At 36.2% G+C, this 22,253-nt stretch overlaps 1 protein-coding gene across 4 annotated transcripts in view; it reads left to right on the forward strand.

The window, feature by feature from the left end:
* Nucleotides 1–7,838, forward strand: part of LOC149083472 (dual specificity protein phosphatase CDC14C-like) — a 46,038-nt gene extending 38,200 nt beyond the window's left edge. The window contains exons 14-15 of one of the 4 annotated variants that reach the window (XM_089233987.1): nucleotides 1,892–2,185; nucleotides 6,940–7,838. In XM_089233987.1, the coding sequence (XP_089090113.1) occupies nucleotides 1,892–2,185; nucleotides 6,940–6,991 (346 nt within the window). In that variant the 3' untranslated portion in view covers nucleotides 6,992–7,838. Of the gene's footprint in view, nucleotides 1–1,891; nucleotides 2,186–6,939 lie in introns of those variants that run through there. The other 3 variants (XR_016192899.1, XR_016192900.1, XM_089233988.1) reach the window with 3 other exon arrangements.
* The last annotated feature ends 14,415 nt before the right edge of the window (nucleotides 7,839–22,253 follow it).

Below are 22,253 nucleotides of genomic sequence, written 5' to 3' on the forward strand. Positions count from 1 at the left end.
GAGTACGGCACTGCGGTCGGCAACGCCTATATAACACAACAAGTGTCTGGCATAGTTGTTAGATCTGTTACTGCTGCTACAATGGCAGGTTATCGAGATTTAAGTGAGTTTGAACATAGTGTTATAGTCGGCGCACGAGAGATGGCCGATGGAGAGATTTTCATGTACGACCATTTCATGAATGTACCGGGAATATCGGGAATCTGGTAAAAAATTAAATCTGCGACAACGCTGCGGCCGGAAAAATATCATGCAAGAACGGGACCAATGCTGACTGACGAGAATCATTAAACGTGACAAACGTGCAACCCTTCCGCAAATTGCTGCAGATTTCAATGCTGGGCCATCAAGTGTCAGTGTGCGAACCATTCAACGAAACATCATCGATATGGGCTTTCGGAGTCGAAGGCCCACTTGTGTACCCTTGATGACTACATGACACAAAGCTTTAAGCCTCGCCTGTGCCGACAACACCGACATTAGACTGTTGAGGACTGGAAACACGTTGCCTGGTCTGACGAGCCTCGGTTCCAATTGCTTCAAGCTGATGGACGTGTACGGGTATGGAGACAACCTCATGAATCCATGGACCCTACATGTCAACAGGGGACTGTTCAAGCTGGTGGAGGCTCTGTGATGGTATGGGGCGTGTGCAGTTGGCGTGATATGTGACCCCTGATACGTCTAGATATGACTCTGACCAAGGGCGTAGCGAGGGGAGGGGGGGACTTGGGGGTCTGGTCCCCCCCCCCCCGAAATGAAAGTGGTCCCCCGAACGAAATTTCTGGCTACGCCCCTGACTCTGACAGGTGCCAGGTACGTAAGCATCCTGTCTGATCACCTGCACCCATTCATGTCCATTGTGCATTCCGACACGGGCTTGGACAATTTCAGCAGGACAATGCAACACCCCACACGTCCAGAATTGTTACAAAGTGGCTCCAGGAACACTCTTCTAACTTTAGACACTTCCGCTGGCCACCTAAATCCCCAGACGTGAACATTATTGAACGTATCTGGGATGCCTTGCAACGTGCTGTTCAAAAGAGATCTCCACCCCCTCTTACTCCTATGGATTTATGGACAGCCATGCAGGATTCATGGTGTCAATTACCTCCAGCACTACTTCAGACATTAGTCGAGTCCGTGCCATGTCATGTTGTGGCACTTCTGCGGGCTCGCGGGGGCCCTACATGATATTAGGCAGGTATACCAGTTTTTTTGGCTCTTCAGTGTATAACCGCTATATACAGTATATTTAGATACTCAAAAATACTGAGGCTGAAGTGTATGTCTGTATGTGGAATGTGCACAACCCTTTATATTGCTATTTTACACAAAAGAAAAAGTGTGAGTCGCACCATAATAATACAGTATTATTATGGTAAAGTATTATACTTTATCCGCTGCAGCTTAGAAAAAGGTGCATCTAGAGATGGATGTTCACAGGGCCGTAACTAGGATTTTGTGACCCAGGAAAACATTATTTTGCCTCCCCCACAACTTAAAAATTTGACAATTTTATAACAGTATTCTTTGTTCTGACCTAAAAAAAATTGCCACCCCCTAAATTTTGCCACCTAGAACAGTTGTCCCCGCCCCCTCCAGTTCCGGCTCTGGATATTCAGTCTGTCCATCTGGGTTGGCCAAACTGAAGATTGAATTGTTTGATAGTAGTGATTTTTTTTTATTCTTTTCTCTGCTTATCTAAAAAAAATACTAAATAATTAACTTTATTTTCAACTTTACTATTGCTTCTGCAGAATTATTTACCCTCATTGTACTTACTTGTACCTTTTATTTACTAATTGAAATTCTACTCATTAGGCTGTGGTTTTCTGTGTTGACTAACATTACTTTTTTTTGTTCTCTTCTTGATCCTATCAATCAGGCGAAGTCTGCGCCAGTTAGCATCATCTTCCCCAGAGGGCTCGCCGTTACATTCTTCACCTTCCAGGTGGGATTCTAACATCTTAGATTCTACCCTTAATAACCTCCCCATACCACGGCACTTGTCATCATCATCATCAGCAGCAGCTTGCTCCTCCCCATCAACAACTCCTAACCATCGCACAAACCTCAATGCGCTTCCCCTCTCTGCTGCTACTACTTCCATGACTCTTCGTTCCCGACCCTCTGGCATACATAGGGATGACATATTGCGTCATTACAGTGCTCCACATTTGTAAGTAGTAGTAGAAGCATAACTTTGTACCTCTGTAACGTTTTCATGTTGATTTCACAAAGTATCATTGGATTTATCTGAACAACACCTGTGTCTAGATTCTATGCAGATCTTTTACTTTTCAAGATTTCTTTCTATAAAATCATTCAGTTACAGTACAGTCCTAGCGGTTTCATTCCTGATCCCGGAGACATATTCACACCAATGGGTTGTAGTTGTTTTTGTTTCTACGAGATCTTGACAACGTTGGCTTTGCTCTACATCTCGTATTTCCTTAGATAGAGTGTAAAATGATTTTTTTGTGAAAGCATGTCATAGGTCCAAACCTGGCAACATCACATTACCGAGGCAGTTTTGGATTTGTCTCAATAAGACCTATCCAATACGCATCAAAAACTTTCACATGTTTCTTATACTTCTCGAGGCACTGGAGCGTAGCAGTATTTGTTAAAAGTATTTTGTTACATCACCCTTTCGAAAATGCAGCCAGTTGGGTCAGCTAGCTAAATTTGCAAGAGTTACTTACATTGAATTCAGGATAGTCATGGAGGAAAAGGGTAACATTTGGCTTAAGGCTTTAATTTGACAGGGGAACAAGGTCATGCATGCTATAGCTGGATTCCCAGTGACCTGGAAAGTTGGGGGGGGGGAATCTATAATATATAGCAAAAGTCTGGGAAATATGCAAATGTTTGATAAAAGTTAAGGAAAAATTCTGTGAAGGGGGGAAAAACAGAAACTCAGAAAACAAATTCAAAGTTTGGAAGCGTGAGTTTTGAGTTATATTTCTTTCTTCCAGAGTTTTGTTCAGGGAAATGATCATGCATATATATATATACACACACACAGTGAAACCCGTCTATAACAATACTATAGTACTATAGGGACCTAGAAAAAATATTGTTATAGACAGGTTATATATGTAGACAGTTTGAGCATTTGTGCTATTACTATTGAATAGGAATTCTACCGGGACTGAAAAAAATATTGTTACAGGCAGGTTTATCGTTATAGACAGTATCATTATACACAGATTTCACTGTATCTAATTCTGCTTTTATAAACAGGTTTTATTGCACAGGCGGCCCTCGACTTTTGCGCAATTTGCTATTTTGCACATTTTAAAAATGTAATTTTTTAAATATTTTTGTCAATAATGCAAAAATGTATTGCTTGGATGCAGTCGCTTGCTCTCACTCATAGATTGCCTCCTAGAGTAGCTGACCTCTCGAATTGTTGTGACATCACTAGGGTTCCAAGCCACAGTGGCAGGGCTGAATGTTTAACAGGTTTAGTCTTGCATTAGAGCATGTGTCAATGCGTTGTTTGTTTTGCCAATTTATTTGTTAATGTTTAAATATTTCGCTCTTATAAATTTATAAACATGAGTGAGAAACGAAGAAACTGCAGTGTTTATATGAACAAAAAGAAATTAAAGACATAAACTTCATATGATTGAGACAAAGATAGAAATAATTAGACGTACTGGAAACGGTAAATCTTTTTCTTCAATCGGTCATTTGTATGACAAACGATGAGTTCAATTTTGAAAAAACAAGAATAAAATTAAGGAAAATGTTCAAAATTATGGAAATATATCTTCAAAGATTGTTTCTAAAAGACACGGCATAGTGATGGATGCAGGGAAAGATCTTTGTCATCATGGATTGATGATTAATATCAAAACAATGTCCCTCTGAGTTTTTCAATTATTCAATCTAAGGCTCTTAGTTTGCATGAAGATTGTAAGACTAAATTAAATTTCTAACACAGTGTTTCAAGCAAGTAATGGATGTATGTAGAAAAATTTCACTTTCCTCTGTTAATACAACAAATTCAGAAAACTGGCTGAATGAAGAGAAATCAGTATTTCAGGGAAGGAAAATTCTCTTTCATCTCTGCCCTCACAGGGACTGCTCCCAGTGAGGGCAGTCCTATCATATGAAACTCATGAACTGAAATAAAAGAGTCAACAAGGAAAGATTCCTGGAAACAATTATGCCCACAAATGATGAGTGATTTTATAAATTCTGAAGAAATTCCAGAAACTGTCACAGATGAAATAGTTAGCCTAATGAATGAACTAAACTTAGACATCCACAACAAAGATGTTAATGAATTGATTGAATCTCACTCAGTACCTCTGTCAAATGAATACTTAATTGAGCAACAAGAGTTAAATGAAATACACAATGAAAGTGAGGAAGAAAAAACTGATAAAATTTTCAAGACTTTGACAATCAAAAATATGAATGAAGCCTTCATACATCTTTACAAATGTTTGACTATCACTGAAGAATGTGATCCCAATGAAGAATATATACCCAAGTACGTAGGGCGATTGAGAAATATACAGCATGTTATAGAACACTTTATCAAGAAAAAAAGGGTGGTATTCAACTAACTCTTGACAACTTTATAAAGAAAACACCTAAAAGCAATTAAACATGCCTCATTAACTTAATTAAGTATATTGTGCAATAAGTATTTTAAAATACATATATGTACCATTTTTGATGTTTTTTACATCCCTATACTTTTGAACATTCAACATTCGTACACATTTTCAAGAACCAATTATATGCAAAAGTCAAATACCAATACAATGCCACAACAGGCAAAATGCCCAATGAGGTGGCTGAAAAAAAGATGCCCATAAAAATATGGATGTCATATATTTCAAGGGTCATCTGTATTCATAAAAGTATAAATTAGAGCTTTTGGAATCAATTAAAATTTTTAACTGGTTTTAATCAAAATTTTTTTAATTAATTAATCAAATTTTAATCTAATATTTTTGAATGCTAACCATTTATAACAAACACAGTATTCCTAACTATGTAATATCAATTGATGCAATAAAAATATCTGCGGCCCGTTCAAAAATGCAACAACTCAAAATTTTTGCATTCTAAGGATTCACTTTTTATAGAACTGAGTGGGAATCAACTCAGATTTAGTTACAGTAGGGAATGTATAAGCAGAGTTGGGAGTGCTTGTTGTTTTGCAATATGATATGTAGAGGCATTTTTCACACTGTTCTCATGGTGTGCACAACTCACAAATGCAATTTTCTGAGCTGTTGCCTTTTTGAACTGGGCTGTCGATATAGTATTTTATTCATTTCCCTCACCTATTTTCTAGATATGAACAAATATGGAATAAATTAAGAAATTTTGGCTACCCGCATGAAGCAATTTAATGTGCTGAACATATCCTATTGTCCTATCCCCTATCCTGGAATTTCTTAAAGTGGGTCTTGTCGTTTTTAAAAAATGTAAAATCTGTTATTTTAGGCGAATCACTGATTTCGAAACTACTTTTGATCTTTGTATTGTTGATTGTTTTTCCTTAGAAACTTGGAAATATCTAAGAGGGCATTTTGCTCCAAAATGATACTGGGGGGTCAGGTGGGGGTTAATTTAAAACTGAAATCCCCTCACCAGTTTTCATTAAATCAACTTGTGCATGCCAAAATGTATATGCATAGGAACATATATTAAGACATTTAATCAGTTTTGTCAAATAAATCAAGTTAATTTACAACCTTTTCATGAAAATTTTAATTTTTTTAATTGTATTGATCAAGTCAACTAAAATTTTTTAACTATGATTAACAATTGATCAATTAATAGACAAAATAAGACCAGCCTTAGTGTAAATGGTGAATTGTCTCTGTCATCCATAAATCAAGACTTTATAAATGACCCAAGAGACATTTCTTCAAAATACGATTTATTACAAATCTGATAGGTTTTTGTTTTTGATCTGGAGAAGCAAATTTCTTATTCAATTAAAAAAAGATAAAAATTAACATGTACTCGCGCAGTATTACTTGCATGCATGAATTCTGATTGGGAGTACTTGAAAATTGTATAAACTTTTTATATTCTGATGACAGTCATTGCAAATAACTTAGAAATGTAGTAGAGAGACTCTCACTAATCCATCACATATCTAGACCAGGGTTATGGCCGATTACTGGATAGCAGTTGAAAAAAACCCATTTAAATAATGTAAACTTCTGTGAAGAGAGACTCATGGAGCCAGATTTCTATATGGGCAAGTGAGACATTTTCCCAAAAGCCTCCATGATTTTCAGGGGTCCCAAAATTTAAACAATGCCTATTCATTTATTAACAACGCACCTTTGACTGAAGTTGTGTAGGCTCCACAATTTCTGCTTTGCCCAGGGCCCTTTAATATTAAAGTTGGCCCTGGACAAGTAATAACCTGTTTTCCCCTTCCACACACAAGGAGTCAGCCTCTAGCATACAACCTCATTATAGAAGGGGATTCCCCTGTATTTTGTATTGGGTAATCTATGTTTTGATGTGTAAGTTTTCATTGTTAACGCTAACAGGAAGAGAATCGTAATCAATTATAATCAAAGATGAATCATGAAAAATTCTCGTCTTTTGTGTGGCTGTCACAAGTTTAGTGCTTCATTGTTCAACTGTGCTTATATGAGGTTTGAATTCCACTTGAAGTATGGTCGTCTTGGTCTCAAAAAAAACTTTAAATGGTATTCCTGTGCTAATTAGGAAATCAGGTTGTTGAAATTTTTCGGGTTGAATGTAACCGCAAATTCTTAATTTAGTTTCATGATCATAAGTAGATTGTGTAATAAGGGTTGTCAGGATTCATATTGCTTCAGATAGATGGTTAAAATCTTTTCTAAGCTGTATCACTGATGAATAAAATTTGTTTATTCCTTTTTTTATTACTTTCATGACGGTTCTGTTTGTTTCCAGAAACCAAAAGAATGGATCACAAAGGCAGAGTAAGTCTCCAATTCCCAGATGACAGAAGGCTTCACTTAGTGGTGCAGATCAGAGGAAATTGAGGTCAGCGCAGCACAGAGCTTACTCTGTGGGCAAAGTCAGTGGACATCAGAGAGCCTCCGGCAGGAGCAGGTTCAGCAGCCTGCCGCTGTACCCCGACACACGTGTCGCATCCTTTGTTCCGTCACCTTTCACAGATCTGCATCACTATGCGTGTCCACCAAGAGGTCCCGTGGGGAAAAGTGAGGCCTCCTCCACCATGCAGAAAATATCTGGTGCGAAGTGTTTCTGGTGCAGTAGTAAAACCATAAATGTCACCGCCCGCTGCGCTAAGTTACTTCGAAACCTCGGGTATCCTCCGATTCTGGACTTCCAGTCGATCGCCCCAGTTACTAGGCTACAGTATCGAAAGGGACGGCAGAGCCGACAACCTTTGTAGATGTTTTAGTAGTGTTGTTGTTATTCACTTTGATGTGCCATTTTATTTTATTTTTTGCTAGATTTCCGAAAGAACACTGGTTATAATGAAATATATATATGTATGAACTTTAAATGTGTAAAAAATATATATATTATGTTGCTATCGGTACATTTGTTAAAAAAAGACAAAATTGTGTTACTAATATTGATAATTTATAACATGGTTGATTGTACATATGATATACAGGTTGGACAAAAGTTTCTTGGAATGTGCGGGATTGATTCGAGAGATATTTCGTGGGGTTTTTCAAGGTCCAGGGTCCTCACACTTGAATTGTTACCAATAGCCTAGTTGAACCACAGTTCTATCCTTAGGGTCCAGGCTTAGTCATTTTCTTTGCTTCATAAAAATCTATTATACGGGGGGGGGGGGGCACTCACATCAATGATTCCAGTCTAGGGACATGGCTCCTAGATGTTGGGGTGGGGGGGGGGGAAGGGAATGGGTTTGATGGACCTCAGCTACCATCTATATGGGAGTTTCAGGTCATTCAGACATTTTTCAACTTCAGGTATGAATGGGAGCTGATCTCACAAGTGGAGCAGGGAGAAGATGTAAGCAGGGCCGGAACTAGAGTGTGGCAAAATTTAGGGGGGGGGCAGCAGTTTTAGGTGGGAACAAAGAACACTGTTACAAAATTATTGAATTTGGAAGTTGTGAGGGCAGAAAAATAATGTTTACCCGGGTGGCAAAAATCCTACTTACGGCTCTAAACGTATGTACCAACTTTGTTCCCGCCAGGCATTAAAACACAAGTTATTTGACCCTCCCCTTTCATTTCTGTCTCCTTTTTCATAGTCAAAAGCAGCGATTCTTAGTTGGAGGTCTTGGGGAAGACTTAGGCGGGTCCATAAGCTTGGATGAGAGAAAACAACTCATTACATCTAATTGAGAATAAGAACTTAGGCTGTTAGGTCATTGGCTGCTATTTCTTTCAAACGTTTTGCCAGCAGCTGTGGCAAGCATCTTCAGAGGTGAGTCTGGTACCACAGAGTGGCGACGATAACAATCTAATAAGTAGAGCCGGAGAAGTTGATAAGAAGGGCATCTCGTCAGCACTCTGCAGTGCCAAACTTGCCTCTGAAGATAAGATGTCCACCACAGCTGCACAGAAGCATCTGGGAAAAAATTGCAGACCAAGGCCTAATAGCCCAATATATAAATCCTTATTCTCAGTTAATTCATTGTTTGTACATTTCTATATACAGAATATTACTTTGTAAAGGATTTCATGGCCTTCATTTTATGGGCATAGGGGACTTTCTCATTGGCACAAATTTTCTGTGGAACACAGAACATTAAGAACCCTTAATGAAACCTCTTACACTGAGGAAAGAAGGAAAAGAAACAAGTCATAAAAAAATAAATTGTTTAAAAAATTGAACTCTGACATAAGGAAATGAAGGGTGTTTGGGAAGTTCCAAGCCTTCATAGAAAATTTCTAATCGCTTCCCTTGTGGGGCATGGGCCCCACATTGGGAATCACTGCTTTAGAGTCTAGAGAGAGAATTCTGACCCAACTTAATTTGTAAATTGCCATGTGACAGTAAGTTGGTGAGCGGTGGAAAAGGGGAAAAAGTGTGATTTCAATATTTTATACTATCTCCTTAATACCTATAGAAATATGTTTGAGCTCTCCCAGTATTTCCAATAATTTTATGCATGTGACGGACAAGGACTGAGTAACAGAGGGACATTGCTGTGTGAAAATCTTGTCTTCCGCACTTTATTACTCCAGTATGATGCAGACCCTTTTAAACTTTCAGCAAAGTTCCAACGCTCTGTGTGGTTTTTTTTTTTTTCATAGTGCAAAATATTGCGTTTCATACCTTGAGCCGATCTTAAAAAGAATGAACACATTTCCCATATTTTACATCTATCTCCCGCATAACCATTCAGATATGCCAAGAAACTCTTTGTCCACCCTGTTATATGGAGATAACCATTCAAATCACCACTCTTCCATTTCCAAAAGTAACTTGTAAAAAAGAACGTGCAATAGCGAAATTGACATGGTTCCACGTTATAATTGTTAACAGAGTACATTTATCAATCCCACCTATTCAGAAAGAAAGAAAATTTATGTATATTAACTTTTCAATAATTTACCGACAAGGCAACTCAGTATGTTGAATCTTGTGATTATGATCGTTACATAATTTTTTTACTCTTGTATCTTACAAATTTTTTACTCAGTATTTGAATTGGTTGTCTACTGGCGGGTCCACACTGCTTGTGCGAATTTATGTTTTCATTGTTTTGTCTGTGCAATAAAAAGGTTTGAATTGAGTTGCTCAAGTCATGCGAATGTGGCAGAGCCTTGATTTTCTGCATCCTCTTGAGCTAAAACCTGGTGGATTACTGAAGCAATGAGTGTAAGAGTTCCCCAATGAGCACAAGAGTGTGGATCCTCTTTTTTTAATGCAATTGGTGTCGGCTTGTTCTTCTATTTTTTTTTTATTGATTACCAGAACATGTAACCTTTGTATAGCTATCAATGGTCTGTCATCAAAAAATTCTCTTTTTCTCTCGGCTTTTGACAGATCCCATCATCTGGGAGGTATTGGTTTTCTAGAAGTGAACACTATATATATATGCATGTGTGTTTTATTGGATGTTATATTAATATTGCTTAGAAATTTGGAATTTAACAAATCAGTTCTATTATTTTCCTCCCAAAAGACCAGTGCAAGCATCTTAGTAGATGCTAAATTTATACCCTCTGATCATGAGTATCCAGATACTTCGAGTTACTGACCCATGCAACAGAAATTTATTGATAATGGGCATGGCTGAATGAATGCATTAAACACCAGAACTCAGCTGACAGACTTAACCCATTGCCAAGATCTCTTCCAGCCTAGCTTTATGGCAGAGGCTGGAATGTGTGTACCAAACTGTTTGAGTGTTGTCTGATTTTTCAATGCTGCCATCTATATTTCAGAAGTGAAGTGAAATGATTGAATATTTGTATTGTTGTAAGCCCATTTCTTTCTGTGGCAAGATTTTTTATTGGGGAGATCAGCTCCCATTCATGCCTCAAAGTTGGGAACCATGAAAAACAAACTTCAGTTAATAACCACTGTGGCACCAACAGGGCTTAATGGGCATGGCTGCTACTAAAAACAAAAATTTACACTGTCGCCTAGAGTAAATATCTATTTTGGCACTTCCATCTTCATAATTTTGAATGAGCAAATGTAAACTTAGCGCCCTTCCTCCTGTTCCAGTGCTTAGGGCACGACCCCCCTCCTAGTTATGGCTCTGATAACGAACTGCTTTTTTTTTTTTACGATGACAACAAATAGCTGTTTTGGAATGCTTGGATTAGAATAATATGCTATTCTCTCAAAAAATAGTTGAGATCCAGTTCTGGTACTAATTTTTGGCCAGCTTGGTTTAGTTTAGGAGCAAGCTCCAATTGGTCTCAAAGGTGCTCAGTGGGATTTAGATTGAGGCTTTAAGTAGGCCAATCAAATTTGTGGATACCAATTTCAAGAAATCAGTTTCGCATGACAATAGCAGTGCATGCGGGCGGTCCATAATTTCATAAAATGATGTTTTGATGCTAAGGTGCCTGCCTTGTCATCCCCTTTTTTATTTAATAACAGTCTTTTGCTTCAAGTGATGGCTTGGAAATCATTTAAGAAAAGCAGAATAAGGAACAGTGTTTGGTTATAGTGATAATGACCTCACACATAAAATGATGCGTAGGTCAGCTACATATTTCCATAAAGCACAGAAATCGAAGGGTAGAGTTGATGCCAAAAGAAACAGCTGCATAAGCACTGATCAAGCCACTAAATTTCAAGGGGTGTCGGATACTCATGATCAGTTAGTATAGTTCGTGATTGAAGAAATTAGTTTTGACTCCAGTTTATATAAATGTAAGTGAGAGGACATGAATAACGCATTGGCATTTTTTAGAATCGCCTTCATGGATGTATAGATCTCAGTCCAATTAGTTGTTGTGTACCGCTACTTCCACCAAATTTTCTGGATGTACAGTGAAACCTTGAAATAACGATACTCTACGGACCAAGGAAAAAATATTGTTATCGAGGGAGGTTTATTATTATACAAGAGGCATTGTTATTACCACCATAAAATGCATTAATAAATATTTATTCGCGATAAAAAATTCTAATTGATTAGTTGGTGAATAAAATTAACTTAGTTCAGCTGTTCTCAACCTTTTTTGACTTGCGGAGCCCTTTTTAGTAAGAAAATTCTATGGCGGAGCCCCATAGGCCCATTTCTTAATTATTCATCAAAGTTACTGATTTATTTTTACTATTTAAAAATATTTATAATTATTTTTTTAAAATTTTACTGTTTTCTTTATTTTCCTCGAGAGTGCACGCGCCCCAAGGGCTCTGCAGAGCACCGGTTGAGAACCGCTGACTTAGTTGTTTCACCCTGTGAAATAGTTTACCGCACGACACTTTTGTGTGCCACACAGAAAGTAACTTCACAGCAACTTCCCCCAACACTTTTAGAGGGTAGATAATGCAAAATACTGATGTTATTATATACCCTCAAGAGAACAAAAACTGCTGAGGAAGTTAAATATATATATATTGAAAGTAATTTTGAGCGAAAGATAAAAAATATCATTGTGGGGTTTTATGAAATATGCTTAACAAATATCATTACATAGGAGGAAGTTCAAAACCTTTCAGTCCGTGGGCCAGATATTCTGCCACATAGACCAGAAACTTGTATATATAGGGTGACCCTATGACCCGTATTTTACGGAATGTTCCCGTTATTTTGGTCATCCTAACCTTTTCATAAAATTCGTTTATTTTCAGAGGCTTAACCCCTAATTTTTAAAATCAAGAATTAGTATTATTTTCATGATTTATAAATTAATGCATTTGACAAATTTTTTTGCCGTAATTGGCATCTTTAATCAGGACTCATAAGCCAATAACTTTTGCATTGCAAGTGCTTCTTCATTTTTGAAACTTCCAGTTGCCAAAGCACTCAAGTGGCTATCTTTATTACAGTAGTAGATAACGTTGTTTATGCTGACCTTGGAATAAAAAGACCAGTTTTTAATGCTTATTGACTCGCACTGATTGGCTTTTGAGCCCTCCGATTGCCTTTTTTTCAAATTTTTTAGCTTAAATTGACAACCTTACTTGCCTTTCACAATTTTTTTGCGATAAACAGTGATATCTTGTATGGATCCCGATTTCCTGTATTTGAAGGAAATATGGCCAGCTTAGACATTCGTCGTTGTGTGTGTATTGATACTTTTCTACCAGAACATCTTTCACAGGCTGGATGGAACCTCTTGACTGGCTGCATTTGACCGCGGGCAGGGGTTGTACATCCCTGTTACAGAGGGATTTACTGTAGTGGAGAATATTGTTATATCGAAAGGAGTTTAACATTAGACTGCCCTATTCCAAACAAAAATTGATAAAACATCATTGAAGAGATATTTATCGTTATAGCGAGGTGTTCACTGTATTTCGCCTTTTCTTCATAAGAGAACTTCACAGATTCTGGGAACTGACCGTGTTCAGAGAAAGAGAAATAATGATCGGTGCCATTATCGTATATCGTATCTGCATGATGTACATTTCTTGATGTTTTAAAATTTTTAGAACTAATTTAAATGCTCTTTTTATTCTTAAATTTATTCTTCGGAAATCTTTTAATGTATTAATGTGTCGGATTTTTTATGTAAACGTGTCATCACATGGAATACAAGTACAAATCAAATGTTGCATTTCTTCCACTTGATTCTGTGTAATCGTTTTCAGTTGTCCTCATCTTGTGGGTACATAATATATATGTATATGATGCTTCGTTATTATTTGTTTTCTGCGAGTATTACTCTAACGTTTCCATGTAGATTGCATGCTTTTAATGTTGTTCAAGTTTGTGGAATGGCAACGGTTGTTGTTTAATGAATTGAATCGCCCATGACATGCTAAATATCCCCCAATTTAAAACTTGATGAAAATCTTCGCTTAACATGACAAACTGTTGTTCCCCCCAATTTGTATGAGTAAAAGGACTCGCAAGATTCATCAGATAAACCGTTTCTGTTGAAGAGTTTTAGTGCATCTTAATACAGGACAGCCTGTTACGACCGCCGACTAAATATGCAGTATTTCTGCCACTCCTGGGCTAGAAATGTATATAAAGAGTGACCTTATGACCCGTATTTTATGGGATATTCCAGTAATTTTGCCGGTCACACTTTTCTTTTGTAACATGTCCCCTCCCCCCCCCCCCCCCATTTAAAACAAGGCTTAGCTGAATTTTTGAAATCAAGATTTTCATAACTTATAAATTACATTATAATTATGATTCTACTGTAATTGATTATAGTCACATGAATACAGTCGACATTTGTTACAATGATCCCGTGTTATAGTGATCATTCCATTATAACAACTAGTAAGACAAAGCTCAAATGTTTTTATATGGGTGATTCTCAGGAAATATAAGAAAAATGGGGAAAAAGTTATCACAAAAAAAAGTCAACCACAAAAAAAAAACAGAACGCTTCTTTACCTGATGACAAATATAGTCAGGAATGAAGTTTGTTAAAAATTCATGATAAGAAAAATTAAATTTAACCATGTTAAGAGATAGGCAAATATGACGAGGCATTTTTCCTATTTCAGAACTTGATATTTATCCTTGACGCTGGCAACACGTTCGATATACACTGTTACTCTGCATAATTTTTCATCAATTATATATATTTTTTTTTGTGTTGTTTCTTGCTCTTTCTTCCCACTGATTTTATGGGAACAACAGATTTCTAATTTGTCTTTGTTTTGCTAGAGCATGATTTACTTTCTTAGAGCAAAATCTTTAGATGAAACATTACTACAGCTTGATGTTGCAACCAAGAAATTTGGATTTTGTTCACTTTTATTTCACTCTTAAGATCAAACTTTCCTTCTGGTTACCCAATGTCAGGAGAAAGACATTTTTACACATTTTGGAACACTTAAAAAACTAGGGATGCTTAAAACATGCACTTTTCCAGAAATAATAGATGTTTCTGAACTGAAACACGTGGTAAAGTGAAAACAGTTTTAAATTTTATATTTCTCACAAAAAAAAAAAAAGCTATGGGAGAAGGACGTTCAATAAAAACGTTCGTCTTTTTTTTCCTGAATAATTCTAATTTGTGAATTAATTTACAATTCTAATTGATTTAAAAGGAGTTCAAGTGAGGGCTACATTCCTGTTAACCTTTTAACAAAAAACTTGTAGTGTTCTGTATGCACGTCTCCCAGTTAAAACCTTGCAGTAACAATACGGTATAAGGCTCCAGAGCACAAGAAGAAAGAATAAACCTCAGGAGACCAGAGATTGCAAGAACTGAAGTGGACATTCTAAAATTTAAAAAGGTGGGGAAAATGGTGTGTGAAAACGATAGAGTAGGATCGTTGTCTCAAGTGTACGTTCTTATTCTAATGTTTTTATTAATAAATTCCTTTTTAAGTTTGTGGTGATGAGTGCTCACTATCTGGATAATCTAGGGCAGTGTTTCTCAACCGTCGGGCTGTGACATCAATCATACCGGGCCGTGAGAATATATTCATTACCCTTTCATTTTTCAAATCATTTCCACGAATAGCTAATTGGTTTAGGTTTATTTCACTCTATTATGGTACATTTTATTTTAATTTTTCAGTCTAAAAATCATACAAGGGGAAAGATGAAAAATCCCCCTAGAGTTCCAGAACAAAGCCTTCTAGTCGCAATTGTAAATTATAAAAATTTGGAGGATCCCTCTTCTCCTTATCGCACTGAAAATCCTTGGTTTTGTTGCAGGCCCAAAGGAAGGGAAACATGTTTCTGGTCCTCCCCTTCCTCTCGAAACTATTTTTAATTGTATTTTTGAGTATCTCAGTCTTCATAAGACCCAAACAATACAGCAGGGGTGGGGAATGTTTTTCCATACCCTCCGTGCCTTTTCCCCGAAAATATCCTACTGCTTCAGGGTTCTCTGTTGACAACCAGATTACCCTGTTGTTTGCGTGTTCACGGTTTGCCATTGTCGGCACCACAGAAAATGTCCTGAAGACAATAATGCCATGAGAAAGCTTGGTACCCCACGTTCCTTGGAGACTAGAAAACATCTGTGCTAATTGCCAGTGACCAAGCTGCATAACTTCAAAGGGGAATAATTGTGAGTGATTAGGAATTTCCGGGCAATAGAAAACCACCTTCAACCATTGAACCAGTTATTTATGGCCAGTGGTAAAAACCTCTAGCAGTCTTTTTATAACAATTTAGTATGTGTTCTCGTATTTTACAGATGCATGGCAAATGTCAGCGACTAATCAGTGAAGCACCCGCCATATACAGAAAATAGTGTGTTTTGAATCGGTCATCAAGGTGCACATGACTACTGGTGATAACTCGAATACTGTTTTCTTTGCAAAAACGCAGTGAATTACGTTGCAAGAGTTTTTGTTTTGATTTCTTTTCCAGTGTGATAGGTTCACAAATCTAAATTGTTGTTAAAAAATAGAGAAAAGTTTGTTTTAGAGTAGAAAAATCGTGATCAAAGTTTTGAAATTCATCAAGTTACAAAATTTAACATAAGCATCTATCGTGAATATACTGAAAAATGTTTAGCTCAAAAATGAACAAATTTTCTGCTCTTCAGCAGACTTTTTGGCGAGTTACAATGTACACAATTTTTTTCAGTTAGTTGCCCCCAATCTCATGTAAACGCTTCAAGAGTTTACCATGCTGGACTCAATCAAATGCCTTCTGGAAATCCAGGTAAACAACATATACATTTCTGCCCTTACCCAAAGCTTTAGTCACGTGATCATAGAAGCAAATGAGGCTCATTACACATGATTTCCCCTTTCTGAAACCCGTGTTGATTATCGGACAATACATTATTCTCATCTATCCACTTCACCAATTGCCTTTTGATAATAATTTACAAAATTTTCGAGATGGAGCTTGTCAAACTCGCTGGACAATAATTGAACACAGCTTCTCTACTACCCTTTTTAAATATCTGAACAACATTAGCAAGCTTCCAATTTCCTGGGACGATACCCTCAGCAAATCTGTAATCTGTGCAACTTGCCCCAACAATTCATTAGCATATTCTCTGACATAGAGTTCTCCCAATCGATACCTGGCTAATTGAAATCCCCTAATATGACAATCCTCTTATGCTTACACATGTAGGAAATTTCATCATGAAGTTTGGCGATGTAGTTTGGATCCTTAATCAGTGGATTATAACAAACCCCTTACAATAAGTTTATGATGCCTTTTGTTTCCAAGCTCAACCCATATAGTTTCATACACTTCTCTGCACGTTACTCTTTAGCCTTCAAACATGATTTCATGTATATCAAGACTCCACCCCATTTCCCATCAGATCTATTTCTCAAAAGTATCGTATCCTGACAGAAAAGATTAAGACAGAAAATTAGATTAAATTATATATTAATTTAAGGTAGAAAATTGTTTTAAAATTTGAAAAATAGATCAGGGATCAGCCAGGAGAATATTTCCTTAGCGAATGAAAATTTGTTCCAGTAAGTTAAAAGAATCTGTTGAAAAAATTGAAAGTGAAGTGGCAACTTCTCAGAAACTGAAATAAAAACAGAAACTGACGGAAAAAAAAAAGTTTCATGTCAAATATATTTGATGTAAACTACCGGGGACATACAAGTAATTTAGGCCGATTTGATGAGAATCAGCCATATAACAAATATCCTATATGGTTTTCACTTTTGATATAACAACCACCTGATATAGCGTGTTTTCAATGGAATGATGAGGGTCACTATAGCAAGCTCCAACTATTTATTCATCTCACATGTTTGCCAAACACATATACAGTTTTTTTGGCAAATTACTTATTGACTAGCAGTACCCATCATTTTTCACGATTGGTGATTTTTCAGAAATTTTAGTGATAGGTGGCAACTTTGCTCACCTTTGACAATTATTTTGGCTATGATTGGCAACTTTACTTGCCTTTGAGAATTTTTTGACGATACAACGATCATTGGGGATAACTCGTATTGATTGTGATCTCCCGTATTTTTATAAAGCCAATATGGTCTGCTTAGGCATATTATGTGTATTGACACCTTTCATAGGCCGTATTTCGTCTGTGGGGCAGAGGTTGTGGACCCCTGGTGTAATTCAACCTACTCTTTGGCAACGATTAGTGACTTGAGCCTATTGGCGATGCCTAGCATGATGTCATGTTTTTTCAAAGATAGGAAAAATCCCTTCATTGTTTTTAAGAAAAAACCCTTGTATATTTTATTTTTTTATGGGATTTGAATCCTTGCAAAAAATCTCCCCAATTGTCATTCTACCAAGGTGGCAGCTATGCTATCTTTAGTTGTGAAGCTGAAGCGAACTAGAAACCACACAGTAGCATTCGTTCCGATATTTTAAGCATTTTTAGTTTTACAGATAAACCACGTGCTAGACTTAAAGATAGCTTCTTAGCTGATTTTAACGAGAATAGCTTATCTAAATCAATCTAAGATCTCGGTGTCCATCATTTCCGAAATGGCTCTCAAGAGATTAGCTTGAGTTATCGAGCAAAATTATTGTTACTTTTTGTTTTTCCCCCATGCTTTGTATGTAGCTTTTGTAAAAATGCATTTGACCGGTTTGAGAAATTCTAATGATTGGGACTACTTATATATATCGAGAAAACAATATTGTGTTAACCAGCTGCTCCAAGACATATCTAGAATAACTACACAGAGTAAAAAAAGTATTGCATACTGTATATGAGTTTTCTTTGTTGCATATCAACAGAAATGGTGGACAATCAGTATCGTGTTTCATGCATTGGAGAATTCATCAAAATTCTCTCCCGCTTTTTTGTTTTTAATATATATAAAAAAAATTGTTGAGAAATTTTCTGCGAATTTGTTTTAAAATTGTTTGGATGATGGAGAAAAAAGTAACCATTGCCCAAATTTTGTTTTAAGAAAAAGAAAACTTTGTTTATACGTGAGTTTATAACTTGTTCTAGACGTTAATTGTGGAATTAGAGCTACTATATACTATTATCATGTGTATTTATGAAAATAAAAAAGTTGCATGTTAATTTTTGATGTTTATTGCATTTACCCGATACAAAATAGCTACACTTTTGTGACCGTACAGTCGAAACCCAATGCAAGGAATCTTATTCAATGAATTTTGTCCCTGTGTAGGCTTAAGTATTGTCTCGGATTTAATGATTTTTCTTGATTTACTGAATAAAAATGTCAGTCCCACAGGATTCATTAAATTGGGCTATTTAAAATTGCAAATTCTCCCCATCACAGAATAGCAATGAATTATGAACTGACAAAAATCACCACCAGTGAAGAAGTCAGAAGGAAAACTGGAAATATCTGATAAGAAATATACACTAAGAAATGCTGCGGTGAGGAAATGGAATTATATATATGCTGAACACATACTAAGAGGGTCTACATGAGAGAACACGACACACTCTGACATGAGAGGAAGGAGTGGAGTGGACAACAATATGGGATGTGGACAGCAAAATATACAGTTAAACCTGTCCATGTGTATATGAGGCAGAAATTTGTCCTGAATATAATCAAAAGATAGTCCCATTGATGATTAGTGCTTTGATGTAAACCTTTACAGAACAGAATATTATTGTGGTCTCTTGACATTATTTTTCATAAAGTTCTCGCGAATTTTTCCCTTGATATTAGAAAAATTCGCTGAGATATCAATGATGGAAATTCTTGATAATCATTCATGCAGAATGTAAACATGCAAAGTCAGGAATTTTCATTTAGTTTGCTTTCTTTGGGTAATTAAAAAATTTTACCAATAGGTGACACTGCAGCAGCATGTTGCTGCCCGCGTGGAAGTCAATGAATCCATGCAGTAGATATGCATTTGGAAGTTTGTCAGTGGAGAAGTGTGTGATGATTCAGTATCAGCAAAGCATGAAAATGGTGCATTCTTTTGGGACAAAGGACAATTATGACATTCATCATGTTAGGCACCTCTAATTCCATCCCACCCCCCCCCCCAAATGTTATAAGATGCCATGATTAAATCTATTGTTCAATCATTTTGGTTCCCCCCTGAAATTTTTTTTTGGCAACGGTCCTGATCTTAGCCCATGTCAAAAGGCATAGAAATTTATCCGAAAATTTTACTGAAAGATTCTTTGAATGATTTTGATGCCAAATCTGACTTGAATGTCCTTTTCAGGATTCCTACAACTTTTGACTGAAAAATTTCCGACACTATTTCCCAGATCATCAAATAACCAAATATTTTCTAAAACATCAAATTGATACAGTATCATCCCTCTCAAAAGTGACATGTTATATAATATACTTGATGAAATACTTTAATGAAAATCTTTTTATTTCTGTAATTTTTAGCCAGTATGTTGGAAAATAAGAGTTACATATATATTCAGAGCAATTCTTAAATATCTGGAATACTACTAAACTACATATGCACTTCATCCATATTCCCCTGCATAACTTCTAACGAATTGGTGCATGTTGGAATGTGTGTGCGCGTGCTGTGAACCTATCAAGTGCAGCCAGCTCTGCTTTGATTGAAAATACTCTCCAAAAAACTCTGTATTTATATAACCTAAGCTAATAAAAATTTTAGGTAGTAATAAATGAGTTTAATTAGTGCATTAACAGACGCTGCTCGAGAACTTTCAATATGGAATAAAATTTTGAGATCAGAAATTTTAGAATATCAAAATAGATATTTTATTATTCAGTAACTATACGGTAATTAAAAATATAAAACACTTCAATCTGCATAAAAGTAAGTCATTTTTTGTTATTTAACATATCTATCAAGTTAAAAAAAAAAACTATTTGACAACATTGACAATAAATTTTTGACTGTTTTTATACATAAATAAGTTTTTGTTGGTTTCTGAAACCAAAACCTAATGCCCTATCACACATATTTTGAATAAACAGCTCTATTTCACTTAGTAAATTGAACACAGGTAATCAGTAGTTCAGATATAATGGACCACAAAATATTACATTTAATTTGTTCTAGACTCATTTGTATGTCGAAAAATTCAAAATTTCAAATTCTAATAAATATTTAGTTTTAATTATTTTATAATAAATTAGTGTTTAAAAATAAAACTTAATATATAAAAAACGTTTCTCATGTTATCAACCTATTGTGTTCAAAATATTATTAAAAAACATTCATTCCTAGGTTTTTGACCATTTAAACCAGTTTCTGACGCTTGTCATGTCAAAAACCCAACTCTGGTTTGGATAAAGGAAAAGCAAAGATTAAACTTGGGAAACGAGTCAGCTAGGGTGATGCTTTTATCTCACTGAAACTCTTTATCGCTGTTTCAGAAGTAGTATTCAGAAAACTGGATTGGGATGAGAATGGAATTAAAATAAATGGAGAATTTTTCAACCATTTGCATTTGCCGACAACATTGTTATTATCAGCAGCAATCCAGACGAACTAGAAGAAATAATATAAGAACTGGCGAAGGCAAGTATTCAGGTGGATTTTAAAATGAATCTGCAAAAGGCTAAAGTTATGTTCAACTCCTTTACTTTTGAAGACGATCCTGATCAACACAGATAGAAGTAGAAAGCTATGTATACCCAGGACAAGAAATTACCATGGGCAACAGTCATTAATGAAATAAACAGAAGGACCAGGATGGAGCACCTTTGGCAAAAACTAATTCTCTGAAGAGCCACACGCCTGAAAAGAAAAGTGTTTAACTATTGTGTGCTACCAGCACTGACTTATGGAGCTAAAACATGGACACACATAAGCAAGACGATACAAAGGCTACATACAGCACAAAAGAACATGGAAAGATGTATGTTAGGCATCACAAAGAGAGAGACAGAAAACAAATCATTTGGATAAGAAGCCATACAAAGGTATATCATGGAAAAAAATTACAAGTTTAAAATGGAAATGAGCTGGACATTGCAAGACAACAGATGGACCACAAGTATTCAGCTGGGTGGTATTTCTGTGGTGTTAAACATCCGAGAAGGGATTCCCAACGCAAGATGGATCAACGAGATCAGAAAAGTGGCTGGAGTCAACTAGAAGGCTAAAGCATCAGACAGAGTAAGATGGAAAAATTTAAAGACTTTCATCCAGCAATGGGTTGAAAATGGATGATGAGAAAGGGACATGGTACTGTAAATATGGGAAGGAAACTTGAATTTAACTAAAAAAAAGGAAACTAAAAACTGACACTGTGTTCGTGTGTGTGAAAAAATTATACAATCTCTTTGAAAAAATATTCCAGTGTTAAAAATTTCCCCGACTTTCCAGGTTGTAGGTACCCTGCCTCAAAGGCTTATTCATTGTTTTGAGGATGAAGAGCTTCATATATCACATCACTACTATAGGGTTCAAGATGTTTGGTTAGTCACCCTTGAATATATGATGTTTAAATTTGAGGTAGCTAAATTATGTGTGGGGGTCCCTGCACTTTCTTTTTTTGCTCAGTTCTTGAATATTATTTTAATATTTGAATTTCAAGACATTTTCCTCTAGTGTCATCTGTTGGCAAACTTGAAACCTCATCCAAAAATCAAACATGATTATGAAACATTTGCTGCCGTCTGATATTAAAAAAATAAAAACACATCTGGTATCATCCTCAAAAAATAGATGACGGCAAACCCTTCATCCAGGAAATATTTTTCACACTGTGAAATTATATAGGTCAAAGCCGCACAGAGCTTTCTGGAGAACTACAGTAAGTCAAGCCCGACCATATTTACATCTCAGTAACGGA

Source organism: Pholcus phalangioides, unplaced genomic scaffold (genome assembly GCF_987345545.1).
Source record: "Pholcus phalangioides strain wild (caught in Gottingen) unplaced genomic scaffold, Ppha-v1.0 ptg000008l_1, whole genome shotgun sequence".
Lineage (NCBI taxonomy): Eukaryota > Metazoa > Arthropoda > Arachnida > Araneae > Pholcidae > Pholcus > Pholcus phalangioides.